The sequence below is a fragment of the Dysidea avara genome, chromosome 7 (genome assembly GCF_963678975.1).
Source record: "Dysidea avara chromosome 7, odDysAvar1.4, whole genome shotgun sequence".
Classification (NCBI taxonomy): Eukaryota; Metazoa; Porifera; class Demospongiae; order Dictyoceratida; family Dysideidae; genus Dysidea; species Dysidea avara.
Genome location: NC_089278.1, coordinates 28,039,653 through 28,061,865, shown reverse-complemented (window position 1 = coordinate 28,061,865; position 22,213 = coordinate 28,039,653). Strand labels below are relative to the sequence as shown.

The 22,213-nt window shown below is 38.3% G+C and overlaps 2 protein-coding genes across 11 annotated transcripts in view; both read left to right on the top strand.

Moving 5' to 3' along the window:
- Positions 1-22,213, top strand: part of LOC136260514 (uncharacterized) — a 78,475-nt gene that overhangs the window by 34,023 nt on the left and 22,239 nt on the right. For all 5 annotated transcript variants that reach the window (XM_066054277.1, XM_066054276.1, XM_066054275.1 and 2 more), the window contains one exon: positions 7,654-7,755. In XM_066054277.1, the coding sequence (XP_065910349.1) occupies positions 7,654-7,755 (102 nt within the window). The remainder of the gene's footprint in view (positions 1-7,653; positions 7,756-22,213) is intronic.
- LOC136261284 (uncharacterized) lies at positions 15,328-17,130 on the top strand. 6 transcript variants are annotated; one of them, XM_066055261.1, is made up of 8 exons: positions 15,328-15,754; positions 15,804-15,870; positions 15,948-16,027; positions 16,076-16,176; positions 16,226-16,465; positions 16,520-16,576; positions 16,628-16,689; positions 16,746-17,130. In XM_066055261.1, the coding sequence occupies exons 1-4, from the start codon at positions 15,584-15,586 to the stop codon at positions 16,124-16,126; spliced, it is 369 nt and encodes a 122-aa protein (XP_065911333.1). In that variant the 5' UTR covers positions 15,328-15,583; the 3' UTR covers positions 16,127-16,176; positions 16,226-16,465; positions 16,520-16,576; positions 16,628-16,689; positions 16,746-17,130. The 6 variants fall into 6 exon arrangements, 1 of the variants encoding a protein (XP_065911333.1); XR_010703846.1 differs by having other exon boundaries at positions 15,530-15,749; XR_010703845.1 differs by having other exon boundaries at positions 15,530-15,754; positions 15,916-16,027.

Here is a 22,213-nt window from a genome sequence, read left to right as displayed (position 1 = left end):
AAAGATTGCTTACTGGTTTCTAACTCCCTAGTACATGTAGTAGCAGCTGCTTTAGGTCACAACATAGTTTGGACATTGTGACTGAGGGTGGAGACCAGCGTTGAAGCCAGGTCAGGTTACTCGGGTTATCCAAGATAACCGGGTCACATTATGTCTGGGTCATCCGGTTCTATCCCGCTTTAAAAATTATCCGGGTCTGACCTGGATTGGATCACATGTGAACCAAATTAATTAGTTGGACAGAATGGATGTGTATAAACACATCATAGTCAAGTCCTGATGGAACCCAGCTTCTTTCATGAGCCACGCTCATTTATTGGACGTGACTTTCTGCAGCCATACATGCTGCCACGCCCATTTATTGGTGATATTAAAGTCTATAGGTATGCACAAAATCATACTCGTGGCTGCCTGCAGGCTTATGTGGAGCCATGCCCACTAATCAATTATCATACTAGATATGGTCTAGGCCAGCTTCTTTTGTGAGCCACGCCCTTTTTATATTGGTAATGTGTTGCAATGTTTGTGTTTACGGTGTGCTAGGTATGCACAAAGCCACACCCACTTACAAAAAAATGTTTTCTGCAAACGTAAGTAGAACCATGCCCAGTGACTAACATTGTTAATTATAGACACCATTTTACTTAACGTGCTAGTTGAGCACTCAAAATGTAGTTCTTGGTGCATGCCTCACTTAATTAATAATACAGGTCATATCTGGCTCTGACACAGATCGAGGTTAGTGGGTCATCTGGGTCAGCAGTAGTGACCCAATTTTAATCCCGATGGAGACACTTTAAAGTGGGTGGGTTGTACTGTGAGGCATGGTAACCACTAACCTTTCTAGAATTTACAATGATCTTTCAGGTGACGGTAACCCAATAACCCATGCACATAATTAAAATACTGGACCATGTTTTTCACAGGGAAGGAAATCGTTGCTTGCTATATTGCAGCCTTGTAAGATACGTTTATAGTGAGTGAAGTTATCAAAGAAAATGTAGGCATCAGGTCCCATCCTATCCGGAGATACTGCGGCATTTACTTTGTACCATTCTAGGAAAATAACTCACCAATCACGTTCTTTGAATTTTCCTAATACCTAGTTTCATCATTATTGCTTGATTTGTTTTCAACTTTCTCTCATTAGAACAGCAGTCTTTGCACTTTGCTGAATCATATTTCCGATCCACAGTAGTGCTGCCACAATATAGAAAAACTTTATATCATATATCACCAAGGTTTATATCACGATATGAATGTATATCATGATATCTGTAACATTTGCAAGACAAACATATACATACTCTTCATTGTAAGTTTAAATTTAAGTTGGATGTATACCACAAGCAAAAGCTACTCTTGTTTATCAGGTTTTAAATGCATTTTGCTACTGCTTTACAGTTGAGACCTGTGGCTGGCACTACACAGAAACCTTAAAACCTCCCAGTTTACTTTGGGGTTGGCTTGTTTACCACACTACACCATCAACACATAACTTAATTAAATGCCAAATACCATATGTCTGGCCTCCCCCACATCATTATACTAAGCGGTGCAACTATTGTGCAACCATCGATATAACTGATTAGCTATATCATATCATATCACCACCTTGTTATATCGATACTATCAATATATCGTGGCAACACTAATCCATAACTACGCTTCGAAAAATTATCGATTCATAGGGCTATGGAGATATTTTTAACCTGCCATCAATCAAAAATTTAATTGCCTAGCATTCTGTTATGGAGAGTTGTTTGCTCTGATAGGGCCTATCATGCACAATGAAGTTGGTAGCAATAGGTGCCTGATAATTGACGAAGGTGAATCATGGTCATGGTGAATCGTCACAGGCACAAGACACGCATGGATTTGTGGCTTTCCACATATACTTCTACTTGGTTATAAACACTTTATATCACAAAATTGGTGCAGCAATCCTTTCAGAAGGCTAATTAAGGTACTTTTCTTTAGCCACTAATTTATTCATACGAAGTCACTAACCTGTTTGTGGTTACTTATTGGCTTCTTAAGATTAACATGGGCTAATCGGGTAGTCGCCACTTTATTCAATTGTAGTAAAAATCACTGAAACAGTAATTGAATTTATAGGTGCTTAATGCACTTGAAAGTGCAGGGTAAACACTGTTGGGTGATTTCATGACAGAGAAAATTCTCATGGCCACTGAACATTACGTCTCTTCAGTAATAAAGTGACTTTAGTTTCAAGGTACTTGATATATTTGTTGACTGTTCTATTAGAACTTCAATTTTAAAAGTTTTCATAAAACCGGGGAAACCGTGACTGATGATTACAGCAGTATACTGTAGTGTTGAGTGTTTGTTGTTTTTGTACTTGTGTACATGGAGAACTACATTAGTGCAAATTTGTGTCACGTTCTTAGGATTTACGATAAATGTGACCTGCTGAGCAAAAACTGGTCATTGATGCAGATTCATCAAATTCCATTTATTGCTTTTCTATTATCTATAGTAACTAAGGAGCGGACAGCCAAAGTTCCAGCCTTTTGTCTCGTAGTTATATCGCTAGACAGTTGGATTGGATTTGTACAATAAATTACAGGTATTAATCACAACTCACAGCTGAAAGATGGGGTTTGCTCAGTCTGTTCACTATCAACTGGCAAGGTACGTATAGTATTTCCCCAGGCCATTCCAACAATGAAGTAACAATGATAAACTTTACTTCTACCACATTGTAAAGAAACGCCCATAACTTGTGCACTTTATGCTGTCCATAAAGATTTTCTAATTCCCCATGAAAAGACACATTTGATGATGTATAGATTTTATTGATTCGAGCTTTGTTTCAGTGAATACTGATGCAATTGAAATGTACATGATTTTTTTAATGTAGTACATGTTTTACCCGATCTATTTCAAGATGTTTTTATTGCAATGCAAAAACAGCAGGTTTTTGCTCAGTGGGTTACAAATTATAGATGTAGTAAAAACCCACTGTACGGTATATATAACTACAGTACATGCTAGAAGCATTCTCTGTGTACTGGAATGATGTTGGGAATACTTTATGGCAAAATGATCAATTATGCTAAATTCTCACACATTTAAAATGCTGCTAATATAAAGCCTGTTCAAGGTACACTAATGGAGTAATCACTTGCCCTAATAAAACAGTGACCATTAGTTATGTGACTACTCTATTATTAGCTACACTAAGGAATGAAGTTTTGCTGATAGGTGGAGAGATAACAATTGCCAGAATGAAATAGTCAGATGTTTTTAAAAGTACAGTATATTATGTACTGTTAACCTGGATATTTTCACGGTATAGTTCATGGTATGCACTTCATCGGGATTTTTGGAAATTTAAATTTCACGAATGTCTCTTAGCCCAAGATTTTTACATTTTAAATTTCACGTAAATATCATGGTCTCTGTTACTTGATTTGAAGATTTCCATTCTCGACCACACGGCTATGAAGAGTCTATAATAATAATCATTGAGTTTTCCTTCGAGCTAGGGTTCCACTGATACAGAAAACTACTGATCCGATACTGATGCCTAGAAGTAAATTTTTATCGATACTAATACCAATACGATTTACACACCTCTCAAGTTACTTGTATGTGACTGCTCTATTAGAATATTTTTTGTACAGTGACTGTTCTGTTAGAGTATTTCGGTCTTTTTCGTACAATCATAGTAAGCGGCAATTGCTCAAGGTTTAACAATGCAATTACTGCACCCTTTATGCTAGAATAATGCTCAACAGTATATACCAAGTTTTGCTAACATAGCATTAACTGGTACAGGTATGGAATTAGTCGTTTTTTAATGTTATCAGACCTGTAACCTGCTCTTTTGTGTACAATAGGCCTGTGTTACATTTTATACAGGCCTGTACTATAGTGTACCACGCTTCGACTCCATTTCAAATTTTGAATTTAAACCTCACCAAGGAACATGGCACATGCGTTTACACAAAGTGTAATTATAGGGACTTCCCTAGGGATTTTCCACGTAATGGATCACGTGATACACCATCTAACTCGATCCCTTCTTCGAAGTCATGGTTCAACAAATGAGGCACGCATCTATGCTTTACAGTATTAAAGTAGGGTTGTTTTGTGTGCTGCTGTGAATCGTCGGCCTCGCGTAAATCTTATCTTAAGCTACTTGTGATGGTTGGGCAAAAATTTGTGATGGTTGGGCAAAAATTTGTGATGGTTGGGCAAGAAACTGTGATAGTTGGGCAAATGCCCACCCATGCCCACCCTTGGCTACGCCCCTGAACAAAACTTACATTTAATGCACATGCATAACACTACAATGTAAAACAAGGGGGATTAATAGTTAACTAAGTAGATGTCCATAAACATTATGTAAAAAGTCACCAGACCAAGTAAATAGTACAGATGGTGAACTGTTCCACTACATGGTTGCTTTACAGCGGGGAAAAAATGATAACGAAAGATGAAAGTAAAGAACGCAGTGAATGCAGCAGTAAGTGGTACAACATTTATTTGCTTTGACTGTTTTATAACTGTTAAGGCTTGTTTGTTTGAAAAAGTATGGCTGAAAGTCTATAGACCGTGTATGTGCTAAGGTGTGGCACTTTATTACATCATTAAAATATCACATGAATGTAGTACATCCGCCATTTCTTGAGGGAAAAAACATACGTGCTCTGTGGTACATTTTTTTTAATGCTAATGCGAAGGAATCTTACTGAAGGATAGACTAGTGCTATTAAAAAGTAAGTTACTAGATGAAAGTACATAACATACTTGTTCTGTGTCGAGTTATTCCACTTTGAGAAGGTTTTTGCAATACAACGCTCCATAATTTTGCCCTCACTTACCCCCAAACTTTCCCATAATCTACCCACGAAATTTCCTGTAAAATGTCCTAAAATTTGAAATGGTAGCAACTTTTTGCTGGACCACATCTTAGCATGCATATGGTCTGTAGGGCTCAAACGAGTATTCTATTATTCGAATATTCGGAGAATATTCAAATATTCGAATACCATTTCTGGTATTCGAATATTCATTTCAGCGGAAATATATAATATCAGTGGTAGAATGCATGGAAATTCTTTATCCTACATAAGCATATCTATGACATAAGTGATCGAATCATGTTGATTCTGTATTGTATTAAAGAGACATCTTGTACAACCGCAGGGTTATTGATATTTCATCCATATCAATGCTGAAAAAGAATATTCGAAAATTCGGTAGTTGTGAATAAAGAATATTCGAATAGTAAAAACCACTATTTGTTTGAGCCCTAATGGTCTGTCGGCCACCCACGCAATTAGTCAATCACATTTCACAAAGAGTCTGGAATCCCACTAAAAAACAGTGTTTGATAAACTGACTTAGCTGTTTTATAACTACTTGGCTTCTTTTTCCCCTAAAGAGGTTAGTGGCAAAACCTTACCAAACTATGTAAAAGTCGGCCGCCCACATGATTGATTGTATTGATTACAATCACACACATAACCTTTAGGTGATTTTCTGCTCCTCCTCTCCTGTTCTGAAGATTTAAAGAATATTGGTTAATATCAGAGTATTGATTACAAGAATAGACAAATAATCGGTATTGGTACAACACTATTGTATCTGAAAAATGCAAATCAGTGCAACACTATTGTTATTTACATATCCTTTACCAACATGTGGCTGCACCTATACCCACAAGTGGCACTACCTTTGCTCACTACACTTGTGGTTGTACCTTTACCGACACATGGTTGTGCCTTTAACCACGGAGAAAAATGGGTGGCGCCACACCAAAAAATGCCACTTGTTTGTGAAATTATAAGTAGCCTGTACTGTACTGTAATTTGGCACACATGATTATTTAGGTTAAGTACGCACAGTACCATACAGCGGGTTACATGTATTATATGTGTGACATCCATTTAACTCACAAACGTTTCCGCTAGCAGACTGATTTTTTCAAAGATAAACCTACTGTATGTTCTTAATACGTTTTCGTAACTTTTTGCCAGATCCATAGATTTATAGAGAAATTGTTGTTGTCTCACAGATTTTGCCATCACAGAAATTAATGCTGGAGGCTATTTTAATGGCGGATTTAAACCGCACAGCAATAACTTGCTGTACAGTATACTTTTATAATAGACACCTGTTTGTTTCGTATAGTTGAAATTGCTTCTAAAAGCTCATGCTATGTAATTTGGAAGCAGAAGAGTCCACTTGATGCTTTGCCAGCAATGTGTCTAGCAATTGCTTGACCACCTGTAATAATATGATAGCTGCACCCTACTCCTACAAGGATTCCGTTTCCTTCACAAAAACTAATGTACTAATTGACTGAGAAATGGTATTCCAATCACTTGAATACTTAGGCAGGCATGAATAATGCTCTCCTAGCAGAAACTCCTTGTGGTCATTTATAAGTGCTTGTGCTTAACCCTTTAAGGACCAAGAATTGTGTGCATAGTCTACCCTGAAAGCCCACACGTTTTATGATTATTGCGCATTTAGTGTTTTTTAAAAAATATAATAAGTTTATAGCATTGACAAAGCCCCTACAAGTGCTCAATTGTATAACAAATTATACTAAAGGACTCACCTGACAATAATAAACAACATTATCTAACTTACCAAAGCGTAGAACCAATGTCTTAAAAGCACTAAGGTGAGTTTCAAACACCTACACGTGATCGATTTCTTCGTGACACAATCAATAAAAACAGTCCGCCATTTAAAACCACATCACATGACCTTGTATATCAAATTATTTGCCTCTAAATAGTGAGCACTCTGAGCTTTATTTGAAGTTAATACGATGAACACAGCCAAGGTTATGGAGCGATTTCTACAAGGTTAGCTTTATTGTTGTGTAAATATTAAATGTTTGTACTTTGTTAGGAATTTTACACGGGCTTAGTTTTGCGTGATAAGTTGGCCTTATATATCGAAAGAATCGCCTATGAATGGCGAATACAATGGCCTCTGTTTCGATCTAATAGCTTCATTTGTTGCGGAGTTATAGCTCTTTGTTTACTGTCAATAATCTTGGACGTAATATTACGGTGCTGGTCTTTCAAGCAATACCTACTTTGGACGTAGTATTACGGCAGCGGTCCTTAAAGAGTTAACTATCTTAGTAAATTTGACCAAAAAATCCATTCAAAAATTATAAGTGCATGCACCTACTAACAAGACTACTGTATTTGCTTTCTTCTTTTTAGACACTTATGTTAATGCTTAAATGGGCACAGAATCATTAAAGAGATTTTCCGCTGGGTGATCTAATGTCTATGTACATAGTCCCATTACAACTGAGTGGCAATTATAATAAAGTAGTTATACTGACTGATTTATTACAATATTCAATCGTTTAATATTCGTCCATATCTTTTTCACTGAGAATTACATACAGTAAATCATGTAGTTATCATAATGAGAAACCACTGCTAATACTTTCTGATTCAGAAAACTGTGTAATGATTCTACTATTATATAAACTAAATCATCCTAAATCCATTTGAACCCCTCCTGGCTATGTACCATGTGATGGAGACATATCATAAACGTGATCTGAAATAACTTGTGGTATGTGTAAATGTTATTTGTAATTGGAAGGAATAAACATTCACATGTGTCATTGTATCATATGTGTAGCTTGGTGATACTCCCCTACAAATAGCAATGGTGATGGATAAGAGTTCAGTTGTGTGGTATTTTGTCAAGAAACACAACATGGATATCTCACAATATAGTCAGGTGAGAATGTATTCCAAACACATCACATGAGCTGTTACATATGTACTACATCCTAACTAGCTCCCATATTACATTTGGTGGGCTATCTTGTGCATATTTTTATTTTACTACACAAAATGTTTGTATGACCCCTTCATCTTTAAAACAATGTTACAGTCTGCACCAAATACACCAACACAATTATACATAGGTGCAATAGGTAGGCAAACACATTGAGCGTAATGCCAACATAATAGGTGCATTTTGTGTATTTCGTATCAGGAGCTGCAAATTCTGCACAGTTTGCATATACCAAATTAATAAATGGGCACCTAAAATAAAATATCACATTTTGCTAAATGGTCTCTTGTTAAGGGAAAAGTGAAGATGCTCTAATAAAATAGTCACCACATGTGGATATATAGCATAGAGGTACATTAGATACTACAGTGGTCAAGATACAATTATAGCAGTGGCACTATGGGGTACTGATGAAACCCCGAATGGAACAGAATCAATAGGGGCACGCGCCAAGTTTAAAAAATGGTTTTAACAGATTGTGCACTGTTTCCAACCTCTACAAAATAACTAGAATTGTGCTAGAATTAGTTTGCTTCTGTTATAGACATGCTAGAAGTCATTTGCTCGATGGCTCTATTTAATGCCCACAGCAAGAATGCATTGTACAGTCGTCTCAGCTGAACAACGATCATTTAGCTAAGCTGTTAAACTATTTTTTGTAAGCACTGTTAACGTAACATACTGCAGTTTGCTAACTGTCGTAAATCGCTGCCAATAATGGTAGAATTATAGTCCCTTCAGAAAACCAGCGACACTTGTACTAAAAAGGCTTAAATACTGCTACAACATGAAAATACTACTGTAGTTTACCTTTTGGAATGGTAAGGAAGTACTTTTACATCAGGATTAAACTAAACTGAATGGATTTTATTTATGCACACCTTGTCACGTGGTGAGCATTTAATAGAACTTTCAAGCGAACAATTACTAGCATACCTATAAACAGAAACAAATTAATTCTAGCACAATTCTAGTTATTGTGTGACAGTTGGAAACTGCACAATCTGTTTAAAATGATTTTAAACTTGGCGCGTGCCCTGATTGATTCCGGCCATTCCGTTCCGTTCCATTCCGGCTTTCATCAGTACCCGGCATTATGGGCCAAACCTGAGCACACTTGAAGCATAATAATCTCCCATGGTTATTGTGGACCTTATTATTATCACAATAATTGCAACTATCACAATATTGACACAATTCAAATTCAAGCACCCTATACGTATATCTGTATGGGTGAAGTTGTTTACTATCACAAGGAGGTTGGAAAAACCAGCTTGACTTATGAAGATGCCTAGTCTTGTCTTGGGGTCTGGTGACGTGCAATAGAAACACTTGACTGTAACTAAAGGCAAAGCCTTACAACATCTACATATATTACATTACATAATTATGCGGCATTAGCCAAATCTTTATTGATGATGGGGTGCTGCTTAGGACCCATAATGCTATACTAAAGAAGCATTGGTAGACTAAGAAGACAGTAATAAGGAACAAAATGCGTTCTTGTCATGTTAAAGTATAGGAATATGTAAATAACATCAGAGGTGTTGTCAATGATGATTGTTGATCGATGAATTTCTTTGTAATGTATGTCACTGAGAGTTTGTATTGTGGTTCAACAGACCCTTGTGGTCTGGGGGTGAGGCTAGGAGATGCCACTGATTGCTAACCAAAGAAAGCATATAAATCAAATGAATCATAAATGACTATTATAGCTAGTAATCAATTTATAAAGGCTTGCACTACAATAGTTACTCCATATACAAACTGATTTTCAAGTTATTCCATTAAGTAGTTTACCCTGTAGGCGTGACAACATATTGCCTTTGGATTTTTGAGAAATCATGCATAACTCCCTTGTTCTGTCTATGAAAAGCTAGACTGTTTATCCCACAAGTGTCAGTAGTGCTGATCCAGTTGGTATGCTACCACCTGGTATGCTACCACCTGGATCACTTGTAATATAAAAGGTACACAAAAGATTTTACTGTGATTTAATATCGTGCACTAATCAGATTGTATTAGTACTTTTTATAAGCCTTTTCCATAATGACGTCACATTGGTTTTCTATTTGGGGTATATACTCTTATATTTTCGAGTATTGTGTCCTATGATGACAAGTTTTTCAACCATTTATTGTTAATAAAGGATGATATTGAAGCGAAATTACCAGGTATGGTTACAACTTATATAAAGGGTTGTTATTTCTACTCAATCTTCAAAACCAGCTGAAATTTTCAAAACCCACGTAAATGATTTTATTCTGCTGTGTTATACCCATACCTGTTAGTTTTAGCTCGATATCTTCTTCCTAGATCACACAAACAATCGGTCTTCATTTGTCACCCAATATCACCTGTACTTGAAAAGATTAGAGTCCCCTAAATAGAGGTCGCCATTTTTTCTTCTGACTTCATTATGGAAAAGGCTTATTGATATGCTTTGGTTCTAACTGTAGTTTTTGGTTCTAACTGTAGTTGAAAGTTCCAAATTTTTTGTGTACCTGTTTGCTAACATTTTTTTGTAAAATAAAGTTTATTATGACTGGTTAACCCGCGCATACCACATCAAAAGGCATTGCATGCCCCAGCTATCAATTATTGTCTGAAAAGTGAAATATCCATAATGCTTCAATATATAATGCTTCGTTGTCAACTATGTACAACCCATTATACAGCATTATGAATCAAGAACTGTTCAATACAATACTTCTACAATTACTATAAAAAATACAGGCAATTTCCGTTATGAAGAAAAGCCATCATGCGCTACCACCACACAGGGCCGCCCAGAGAAATTAAGGGGCCCAGGGCAAAGAATTAAAGTGGGGCCCCAGAGGTAAGGAGGTTTCCATTCTGAATCACAACTTTACCCAAGCTGTAAGTTGAAGACCAAAAAAGAAAAAAGGTCATAACCTGCTAACAAAGACAATAACTACCCCTCACCAACCATATCGCTTGCTACACTGCTCCTTTGAAGAATACTGTGACTGCTCTATTAGAGTATTTAGATCTCACTGCTCTATTGGAGTATATCGAACTTTTAAACAGGGCCCTTCATGGGGCCTCCTGGGGGCCCCTTTCAGGCTGGGGCCCAGGTCAAAATGCCCCTGTGGGCGGCCCTGCCACCACATCAACACCTTTTGCTGTCAGCAAAGATGAATGGGACACAAAGTAGGACACTGGTAAGTCTATGAAGAATGCATGTCCAGCTGAAGCGACATTGAGCAGTGAAAAAATCAAGCCTGTAGCGAATGTATGTCCAGCTGAAGCGACATTGAGCAGTGAAAAAATCAAGCTTGTAGCCTGAGTAGTTATTGAGTTATGCTTGTCTGAAGGCATCAGTCAGTCTGTCAGTCAATCAGTCAGTCAGTGACTACAGCTGTAGCGATAATTGGATCGGCCAAAATATCAGCTACTGATATGGCATTTTTAACCAATATCGGTACTGGTACAGACCAGTAAGAGGACCGATATCGCTACTGATATTTATATAGCAATAGTTTGTACATACACGGATTATATATTGGCTGCTGTTTAGTGGCAGTGGCTTATTGATCTCTGTACAGCAAATGCTAAGCTATGTGAAGCCATACAAATACACATGATTCTAGTGTTTGTTGCTGGAAAGTTTGTCAGTCTCAAATGAAGCAGTTATATGGTAACTTTGTAATATATAAGAACAGTCACAGGATAACCAAGGAAACCTACTGTGCCAGCCTTGGCATAAGCCAATAAAATGTGGACTAATGCAGAAATATTTGTTAAATGCTATAGGCATAGGGTGAGCAATGAATATATCCGCATGTTGTTGTGGAGCAGGTAAATGTACACTTTTGCATAGATTATCTATGACTTTTGTTTGTAATGCAAATGTTGGATCGACTATCGGTTATCAGCTTTTTTGGTGGTATCCATATCGGATATCAGTACATGCCAAAAACCCATATTGGTACAGCTCTATCAGTGACTAGAAAATTCTGTTTAGTAATTTGAGTTTTTTAAAATTCCATAGCAACCTTTTGAAAGCATTTCAGGTTGATCTGGAGGCTTGTTAATTGGGCTTAGGTTTACCTAACCAATACTGCCTCATTGTTATCGGGGAAGAATTATCAGGGAAAAGTGAGGTGGTTTTTTGTGTGATGCTTTTCATGGGCCATGACCTTTGTGATTCCTACTATACAGTACTATCATACTTTATGTATATGTTAAAGCACTGCCGTGAGTGCTATATGAAAAATAAAGTATAAGGCGCGCAGCTGAGATGATAATAAAGTATGAGGTAAAGCTGAGTGCTTTATTAGCATTGAGGAGGCCATGCGCCAAGTGCTTTATTTTTCATATAGCATGAGTGAGGCAATGCTTTAAATAATTTATGGAACTTTCTAGTTGTGTAGCCTCACCATACACTAGGACTCGTAATTAACACATGTTGCACAGACTATTAGCAGCCTGAATGCACACAAACTAGTTTAACAAAGTAACTCACGCATAGTTCATCATATTTTGGCATAGTAAATGTTCATCACATATTTTGGCAGGTTGTAGTCAAAACCCACAATTGATTCTATCATGAAGTATTTCCGTGATATCTCCAGGACTTGTCCGTTTACATTAACAAACATAACAACAATTTTACCTTCTCCCACCTATCATCGAAGCATTTAGGTATGTCTATATAAGCAATCCAGTGGTAGAACTCGCATTAGCTGGGGTGATTGATCACTCAGCCTGGCGAGGCTATCAGCCTTCACCGGCTTGGGTGATTAGTCGTACTAGCATGAATGTTGCAAGTTATTAACCTGTACTAAGGCATGTGGGAAACTGTGTTTTATTGCCCACTCTTGCCCACTCTTTGTGGGCAATAAAGCACTGTTTGTCCTAATGTGTACTTTATTTAAAGTGCATTTTTTGTTTGATCTTGCCCACACAAAGTTCTATAAGATAAATTAGTGCATTTTTTTGCATGTTGCAATGCATGAGATAGGCTTGTTTGCTGGTATAAGGAGGCCGTAATACTAATTGACAAGGGCACTGTTGACATGTGTAAATATGTAACTGCAACAAGAAGCAGCTTTACAATCATACTGGTATATGACCCAACCCTAACAAACTAGAATTTTTTAGAATATCACTCAATAGCATATTTATAAGCACTTTCAAATTCAAGAGGCCTAGCAAGTTGTAGTTAACCTTTATTATTCTATAGCAAACTATTTAGCAATTGTCCATTTCTTTGATAATAGTTACCCTTGAGCAACTGAAAACACATACACAATTACATTATAATTATCAAGACATACTACAATAGTGTGTTGTGTGGCCAAATATAGCCAGTCTGGGCATGTGACAAACAAGCGTGTATTTTAGAGGAATCGAAAAACGCTCTTTGGTTATCGCCTGCCCGGTAAGCCCCAAAACTCGCTGCAGAGCTTATTACGACAGAACTACTTCGAGACTCAATGATTTAAGACTCCAATGATTTAAAACAGCATACACCTTTTATACTAGAACATCAGGTGACTACATTACAACATCAGACTATGTTACATCATCAGGTGACTACATTAATTGATGTTTACATGTACAACAACAATAAACTCAGTAAAGTCAGGTGCTGCTGCTAAAGTTAGATCAGCTTAGTCACATATTCCCTCCAATGATTAAACTCGACCCTGAGCTTTGGTTGTCATTTGATTTCCAGCTCCGTAAGTTGCATGGAGATGTTCTTGAGTCATCTTGAGGAACCAATGATGGTCTGGTTGTGGCTCTTGGTGCTAACATGCGCTTCCTACATTTCTTCTTTGAAGGTACTGTTTCAGCTGGTTCACCAGTTACCTCTTATTGTGGTTGACTCATAAATTTCTCTACCCACTTGGGTGGTTGTCCAGGTTTAGATCTTTTACTTCCATACCAATAGTATGCACAAGGAAATGACAATGGACAGTTCTCGACTCTCATTTGGTGAACCTGTAATGGTGGATGATCTAGGAAATACACTTTAACAATGGTTACATCTGGGTCGTTCCTTGAAATAACTTGAAAACGGCCACACCACGGCCGAGACAGTTAGACTGGCAAATTATGCAAAAACATTCAGTCCCTAACTTTGTACCTTGGGTTGGTAGCTACCTTGTCATATTGATGTCTGTATTTATGCTGACCTTCCCAATTTTCCTTTGCTGCCATAGTCCTTGCCAAAGAAAGCATTTCAACTAATTGTTCTCGATAATCACTGATATCAACAGGCTGATGTGAAGTGGTTGGCACTAGTGCCAATTCAGTTGGAGAATGGCAGTCAAAGCCGAACAATAAATAAGAAGGCTTCTCACCTGTGGAACTATGGGGTGTCTTACGATAGGCCCATAAAGCCCCTGGAAGGTAAGTGTCCCATTGAGATCCATACTTAGCTGCCTGTTTATGAGTTTCTGCAGCATTGCTTTAATGTTCTATTTAGCCTCTCAATCATGCCATCACACTATGCAATTGTGTTCAACTTTTTAATTCCTAGTAGCCTACAAACATCCTGCATTTTAATCGATGCAAAATCTTAATGAGCCACCACGCTTCTTTACTAACACTACTAGGCTTGCCCATGGACTCTTTGATGCCTGTATGACTTCCTCTTGCATCTTGCTCAGCTGTACAGCAATCTCCTCTCGAGCTACGAATGGAACTCATCGTGTCACTTGCTTGATAAAAGTCGCACCATTAGTGTTTATGTTAAGTCTACCAGACTGGTCTCTCCTCTTTCTCCTTCAGCAATTGAAATATGTGATGATAATCCTTTAGGGTGGCAAGTAGTTTGTCCACTTCTGCCAAAGACAATACCTTGGAGAATTAGAAGAACATTTCACCTGTTTCCTTATTTCTTGCTTCCTCCAGTGAATGTGCTCATTTGAGAAAGTTCGAACATTCATCACAATCCTTCCCCTCAGAATGATGACTACCAATCTCATCTGCCTTGGCATGAATTAAATCAACTTTAGCAGCCTTCCCCAAATACATACCTTCCTTTAGCACCTGAGTACACAAGCTAGTGTTAAACACAATAATTGGTACACTACTACTTCCATCATTCCTTATTAGACGATCGTTTACCATAAGTGTCATGACGGGACTGGTCAAGTTCTAACATAAGGTAAGTAGTATTTGTTGACTCCTTAACTTCCACCTGAACCATGGCCGAACTATCAGCAGGTAAGCAAACAGTCTGGATAAGACTGATCCTGGCTTTCTTGTTGTTTTTCTTCTTCATCTTATTGTGATCTGTAGCTGGAAGAACTGATTGGACATCAGGATGGTAAGTAGCAATATTTAGCTTACAACACACATTTTCAGACAGTAGTAATGCATCAGTTGCATCTAACTTAATATACACTCTTTCACACATTGACTTCTCACTAAATTTGACCTGTAAGTCCAGTTGTCCATCCAACTTCAATGGTTGGTGCCCATAACTACAAGCGGTTGTATCAGGTGGTTTAAACTACTCCCTTTTAATTCCAGAAGCTGTAACAATTTCTTGGAATGCAGTTCCACTAAGTATCGTGATGTCGGAGCCAGTATCTATAATTCCTCTGATTGGTAGTCCCTCAATCTGTACCTCAATGTTCTTAGGAGTACCAGTAGTATAGTACGTTCGCGTTGAGCTGAATCCTGGGTTGTTGATTAAGAAGCCATACAAGATCAAAGGCTTTAAACATGATGTTTATGACGCATTTATTCGTAAGCCCATGTTACGGGCGCGCACTTAATTGTTGTGAATATGGCGTCCAGTGCACCGTCAGCGAGTGCGGAGCAAACCCCCCTTGGAAAGAAGTTAAACAGCCAAACGAAGTATCTACTTATGAAACTATGGGAGTACTTTAAGCAAGAAGCGAAGAAATGTAAAATTTCTATCAACATCACGGAGAGAATCTCGAAGGCCACCGGTATTGTATGTAATGCCTTCTTTGCTGGGTTTTGGCATACATTACGCCACGCAGGGATTTCAAGGACATCTATTAGAATGGAGCACCGCAAGAAAGGTGGTTTATTTACGCCAAGAAAAAGGTACAAAATGCACTTTGCACAAGCCCGCTCAATTGTAATCGTCAGGTACAAATGTTCACGAGTCCATGTTGATGCAGACAGTTTTGACCCAGATACTGTCAGACAAGATCCATTCATTGTACGGAAAGAAGGAAATCTATCGCTCTCAAAGATTTTGGTAAGTTAAATTTTGAAACCTGCAACTTTGTCACGTACTCTGTCTTAGGCCAAACTTAAGAATGATGGTGTTTTCTCTGGGGGTAGAACAATGCTTTAAAGAGTGTTGAGTGATATGGGATTTAAGTACAAGACGATTAATGACAAGAGGTTAGCATTGAAACTGTTTGTGCTTTAATGTCACTACACGTATATGCAGGGTATGCTATGAGCAGCCCTGCACAGTCCATCAGCATCATAAATATTAAAGACGAACAAAGTGCAACAGAACTGAAGGAAGACCGGTTGTGTATTTGGATGAGACTTGGGTAATGAAGAACTTCTAGAGCAATTCCTCATCCAAATCAGCAGTGATAGTGAAGATGGTGATGGTGGTATTAATGAATCTTCCACTAGCAGCAACGGGTCCAAGTCTTCTTCTGGGCTTACTTCATCTGATGTATATTGTTTGATATTTGCAGCATTGGTGTTACAACTTGATTTTGTTCCCCAGGAGTCATCGGGTAGCTGGGATTAAACTCTGTGAAGTACATGAAAATACAGATGAAGTGTAAGTGTGTACACTTTAATAAAAAATACCATTGCTTTATTGTGCTAGCAGAAGTTGAACATACCATCCCTTGTATATTAAATCAGTGCAGGAGTGTTTGGAAGTCACTACAGGTACTATCAGCCCAAATTCATACAAACAGTATTATTTCATTTGTTGAAAATGTTAGAGTTTTTTGGGAATGTAACTTCAAAACAAAATGCTGGCTGTAAAAACTGTGTACATGTGTGGTGAAGTGATGAGAAAAGGATTAAAATGACAAATTGACTAAATGGGAACAGAAGACGATAGTCAGCTGTGGTGAATGTGAAATAAAATACATGTTGTTTGCCTCACTTGCAGGAACACCAATGCTGAATAACAGATTTTGAGCTGTTATAATTTGGTTTTTTCTCTTTTGAGGCTGAAGAAGTTTTTTACCTGAATATAAGCAGGCCACTTATCTTCTAAATAGTGCAACAGTGGCCCCAGCTCTTCTACTTATGCAACTCTGTTTTACACACACAAATCTATTTTATTTTTCTTGTAAAAGTGTATTACAGCCTCTTACATAACGGATGGTGAAATTCATACGTGTTGAGGGCGGGTGTGTGACGTCTGGCTTGGCCACAAACATGTGTCAACATGACCATCAAAAGGCCGCACTTTAGAGGCTTCCCCATTGAAAATGTATGGCGAAACTTTACAGTGTCATAACTGGAGTGTCTTACATTCGAATGAAGCGCTTTTAATATATTTTTAGCGGATCGAGAAGCGCTACGTATCGAGCAATACAGGAGGCCCATGCGATGTAGCAATCGTAAGTTATTAATCGTTTTTGAGGGTTCAGCTCAACGCGAACGTACTTTAGTCTGCGTAACTTCCTTGTCTTGGACTGTGGACACTGAGGCCTCAATGGGTGGGAACAAGGAATCAACTATCTTTAAAAAATTGTTCGTAGATATCTCTATGGGCTTGTCTTCAGTTCTGACTAGCCAGTTTTTCCTTCCGCGACTCACTCTTGTTAGCTTTCCAATCATGAGCAAGGTGATCAGGACTATCACATACGTAACATCTAACCTGCCTTTGAAATGGAGTTTTTTTTCTTGTCATCCCTTTTTGTTCCTGAATCCTGCCGTTGACTATTTTTCTTAGTCTGTGGGTATGAAAACTGGGTAGAAAACTCTTTTAGTATACTGTTTTTTTTTGCTTCAATTCTGCAAGCCATCTCTCTTCATTTTTTGCAGCTATGCAAAGCTCTTTATAGCTTTGGGCTCCGGATATGACTTGAGCTTTACTAACGAGATCAGTTTGCAGGCCATCCTGTAGTCTACCATACAGTAACACATCTCTAATTTCTGTCAATCCAGAAATAGCTGACTTGTAAGTATCACGTTCAGTTTGACTCACCAGATTCCACTCAAGTAAAGCTCTACCACGCAAATATCCAGCCAACTGCATAAGCGCTTCACTATCAGTCCAGTTATTCTTTCCAATGTTGGTAGCCAATCATCAAAATGGGTTTGAGCATCTTCCCCAGCGAAATTATCTATTGGATGGACTTTACCTTGACGCTGCACTGAAGTGTCACTCAGTGAGACTGAGTGGGCTGCTTGTGTTACTGACAGGCTGCTAGAAACAGCAGTACTCATGTACAACCCAGGGCATGGCACATTCCAAACATGGGGCATCATTGTAGACACAGTCCTTACAGGATTACTAGAGACAATTCTAGGTAGCCCTGTATGAAATGACACAGAAGGTAAAACAACTTAAGGGGGGTACCTGTACAGGTGGTCCTGACTCCATTGTTGGCGGCATATGAGACTGCCTATAGTAAGTAGCTTTTATGATGTTGTGACTCCATTGCTGGCAGGCTTGTCAACAGCAGTGGATACATGTTGAGAAAGAACCGGAACAGTTTGATTGGGCAAAAAGGTATTTCTGTGGAGATCAATAGTAGAGGAGAGTAAGAGTCTGTCTGCTCAGTTGCAAGCAACGTAGTCACAGCACTCTTCATTCCTGTCTGTTTCTTTAGAGACTTTGGTTCATTGTCCCTCTCCCACAAAGCATAGTCAAGCTCACGGATCTGATCACACATGTCTTTCCACAACTCCTTAATTCTAACCTTAGCCTGTAGAAGTTCATGTTTAGGACGTTCCACTTCGGAACCTGAAGAATATTTTCGTAACTGTTCACATTCCAAAACTAACTTGGTCATTTTTCCTCAGTTCCAGCAAGAAATTCTGTAGGCTGCTGGTTCTCAAGAGCCAGCTTTGTCTCTCTCACCTCAGTCTCAGAAACTATCTTGGTCAACTGCTAATTCTTAAGGGCCAGCTCTGTTACTTTCTCCTCAGTGTCTGAAAGCAAACACTTACACTCCATTAAAGCTAACCTCTGTTTCTCTGATAACTGTCTTAAGTGAGCAAATCTCAGCATTGGTATTCTCCAAGGTTTCATGTAATCCTGTGTCAATAGGTTCATCCAACACACACTCTCTCTTGAGCTTGCCAATGAGGGACAAGAACTAGCAGGAGCTAAAGTTGGGCATTCATCTGGCACTGAAACTTCCGAGGAATGTTCCACCTTCATCATGTAGCTTCTAACCTCTGTAGTCCACTTGAAATTTCTTTGATTACTAGTTGCACATTTGCAGGATCCCTCTCCAGTTCCCTTAATTTCCCTTCCACCATGACTTGAAGGTCAGGGCTGATTCCAGTGACAGGTAAATCTAAAGATTGAGCCAATAAATGCCATAGTTCAATGCCAATATGCCTAGAAATCAGAGGATAAGCTTCTCTACAACCTGAAAGTTCGATTTCTGTCCTAAACTTAATTGACAAATGTCCACTATGGCCAATTTATGGACTAATCTAAAGCCTTATTACTCACTGTCTGTAAGGGAGTCCACTCCAGCAAAGTAAGTGAAGTCTTGTCCATTCACTTCTATCTTGGTAGGACCTCCACTGTAAGGATTTTTGCCTGCCCCCAGCAAAGTAAGTGGAGTCTTGTCAATTCACTCCTATCTTGGTAGGACCTCTGCTGTAAGGGTTTTCGCCTGCCCGGTAAGCCCCAAAAGTTGCCTGCAGAGTTTATCACGACAGAACTACTTCAAGACTTAATGATTTAAGATTCCAATGATATAAAACAGCATACACCTTTTATACTAGAACATCAGGTGACTACATTACATCACATGACTATGTTACATCATCAGGTGACTACATTAATTAATATTTACATGTACAATAACAATGAACTCAGTAAAGTCAGGTGCTGCTGCTAAAGTTAGGTCAGCTTTGTTACATATCTGTAGCTTGATAGTGTCTGAATTAACCTGTTTTGCTGTGGAAACTTTATTGGCATAGGATATTTCAACTAGGGCTTAGACAAATATTGAAATTTGCCTTCAAATATTCACTAATAAAATGTTCGAACATTCGAACCTTCAGTGTTAACTATACAAGTTACAGGTTTTCTTGCATTTATACACATCCTTCTGAAGTTTTATCTTTCTAATCCCCGCATTTGTAAAGTGCATAGCAGTGGTACCGAATTATGCAATCGATTGATTGTGAAATGGGTGTGTCTGCTATATTGCAATTATGCATAGGTAAACACATACTAAGGGCTAAAAGGATGTTTTTCATGCACTACTTATCACTTTATAAGCTGTACAAGGCTACAACTACAGTAGCAAGCTAAACTTCAATAGCTTAAAAGTGAGCGTGACACATGAAGATCAATTGCAAAGAGACAAACATCGATCACATAAGTAGCTGCAATAAAGATAATGGCATTTATTTGTAATTCTTTCTTGAGGCTTTGAGTGCATTACGAAGCTTCAAAGGATACTTTTATAATTCGAAGTTTACTTAACCTTCAAACCCACGAAACATTCAAAGCTTTGTCCCAGCCCTAATTCCAACCCATCAAGTCACAATGGAAAACTCATATGATTCTTATTATAAACACTAGTATATTAAAAATTATAAATTTAAAGAATTAAGTAGGGATCCAAGTGATAAAAAGTAGTGAAACTAGAGATGAACAATGGTAGCTATTACAGCATAATCCCTAGCTACTTTGGCATTGAACTGTCAACGCACAAATGGTCCGGGCATATAGGTCCAAACGGACCATTTATGCTGTCACAAATGGTCCGACCGGACCACTTGTGCTTACATAACTGGTCCCCCAGACCACCCATGCCAGTGCATAAATGGTCCGGGCTGAACATAAACAGTCCGCCTCCAGTTTGACGTGCATGCACCTGCCAATTATGGTGGTGCGGGAATTTGCAGTGTAATTACAGCTATCTGAAGCATTTAAGTAATAGTTAGACTTCAGACCACAGGGGTCTAAGTAATTTAGTAACCCGATGGCCCTGTGTCGTGGCGCCTGAGCGAAGCGAAGGCGCTACTACAGGGCCTGAGGGTTACTAAATTACTTAGACCCCTGTGGTCTGAAGTCTAAGTTATTTAGACCCTTTATGTAGTTGTTGTACCTTAACATTGTTGACAGCTGCTTGTAACAGAGAAATGTAGCGTTCATTAGTAGAAACAAGCCATTACTCCACCCGTTACCGTTTAAAATAAATTTTCAGGTGGCGATGCATTGCCAACGCTACCAGTCCGGGTGCGCGTAATAAACATGAAAAGGGTCTAAGTAAACATGAAAAGGGTCTAAGTAACTTAGACACCTCCAAAATCCACCAAATTCACCACCAAAAGGGTCTAATATGGTTGATGCTACACTGAACGTAAATATTAAATCCTTGCTCACGACGTAGTTCCTGAAAATGTATGCCAGAATATAAAAATTGACTGACACTCTATAAATTAGAAATAATAAAGACATCTTCAGGTTTCATGTTTAAGGACATCTTCAGGTTTCATGTTTACACAGGACATCTTCAGGTTTCATGGTTCCATAATAAAGACATCTTCTATGACATTTTCAGGTTTCATGTTTACGCAAAATTAATAGTATCAGGCCATAGCTTATACAAAAAGAAATAATAAATCGTATCTATACTGTTTTCTTATCCAATCAAAATATTTTTTGGGTGACTTAACATGTGGCTAGTTTCAGCAGCTTATTTGTAGCTGTTATATATTACTGAACATTTACCAGACTGCTGTACGTTGACTGTTCTATTAGAGTATCTCGATCTTCATGCTATTATAATTATTGTAGTGTACAATTATGGTTACCCAGGGCCTGGGACCCAAGTGGCCCTGGTTCTGCCTACGCCTCTGTCAAAGATACATGGCTGAAACTATGTACGGCAATAGTTACATGGTACGTATATGTAGCTATAACAATAATTTTTATCACTCAGTATAATATTATACTATGAGCTATAGCTAATCCGTGATGACAAGTAGTGAGTCTAGTGACGAGTGGCTTAGCTTTACCATTGACATTAATTTTATAACCCGGACCAGTTTTGCTCGGGTAGGACCATTTTTGTTGTCACAGCTGGTCCGACCGGACCATTTATGTCGAACATATGTGGTCCGGCCGGACCATTTATGCACCCGGACCAAATATTTTGTTACAGAACACAAAATAATTGTTAAACCATGCCAAAGTAGGGATTTCCACTGAGCTATGCTGTAATAGCTACCATTGATCATCTCTTTTTTCACTACT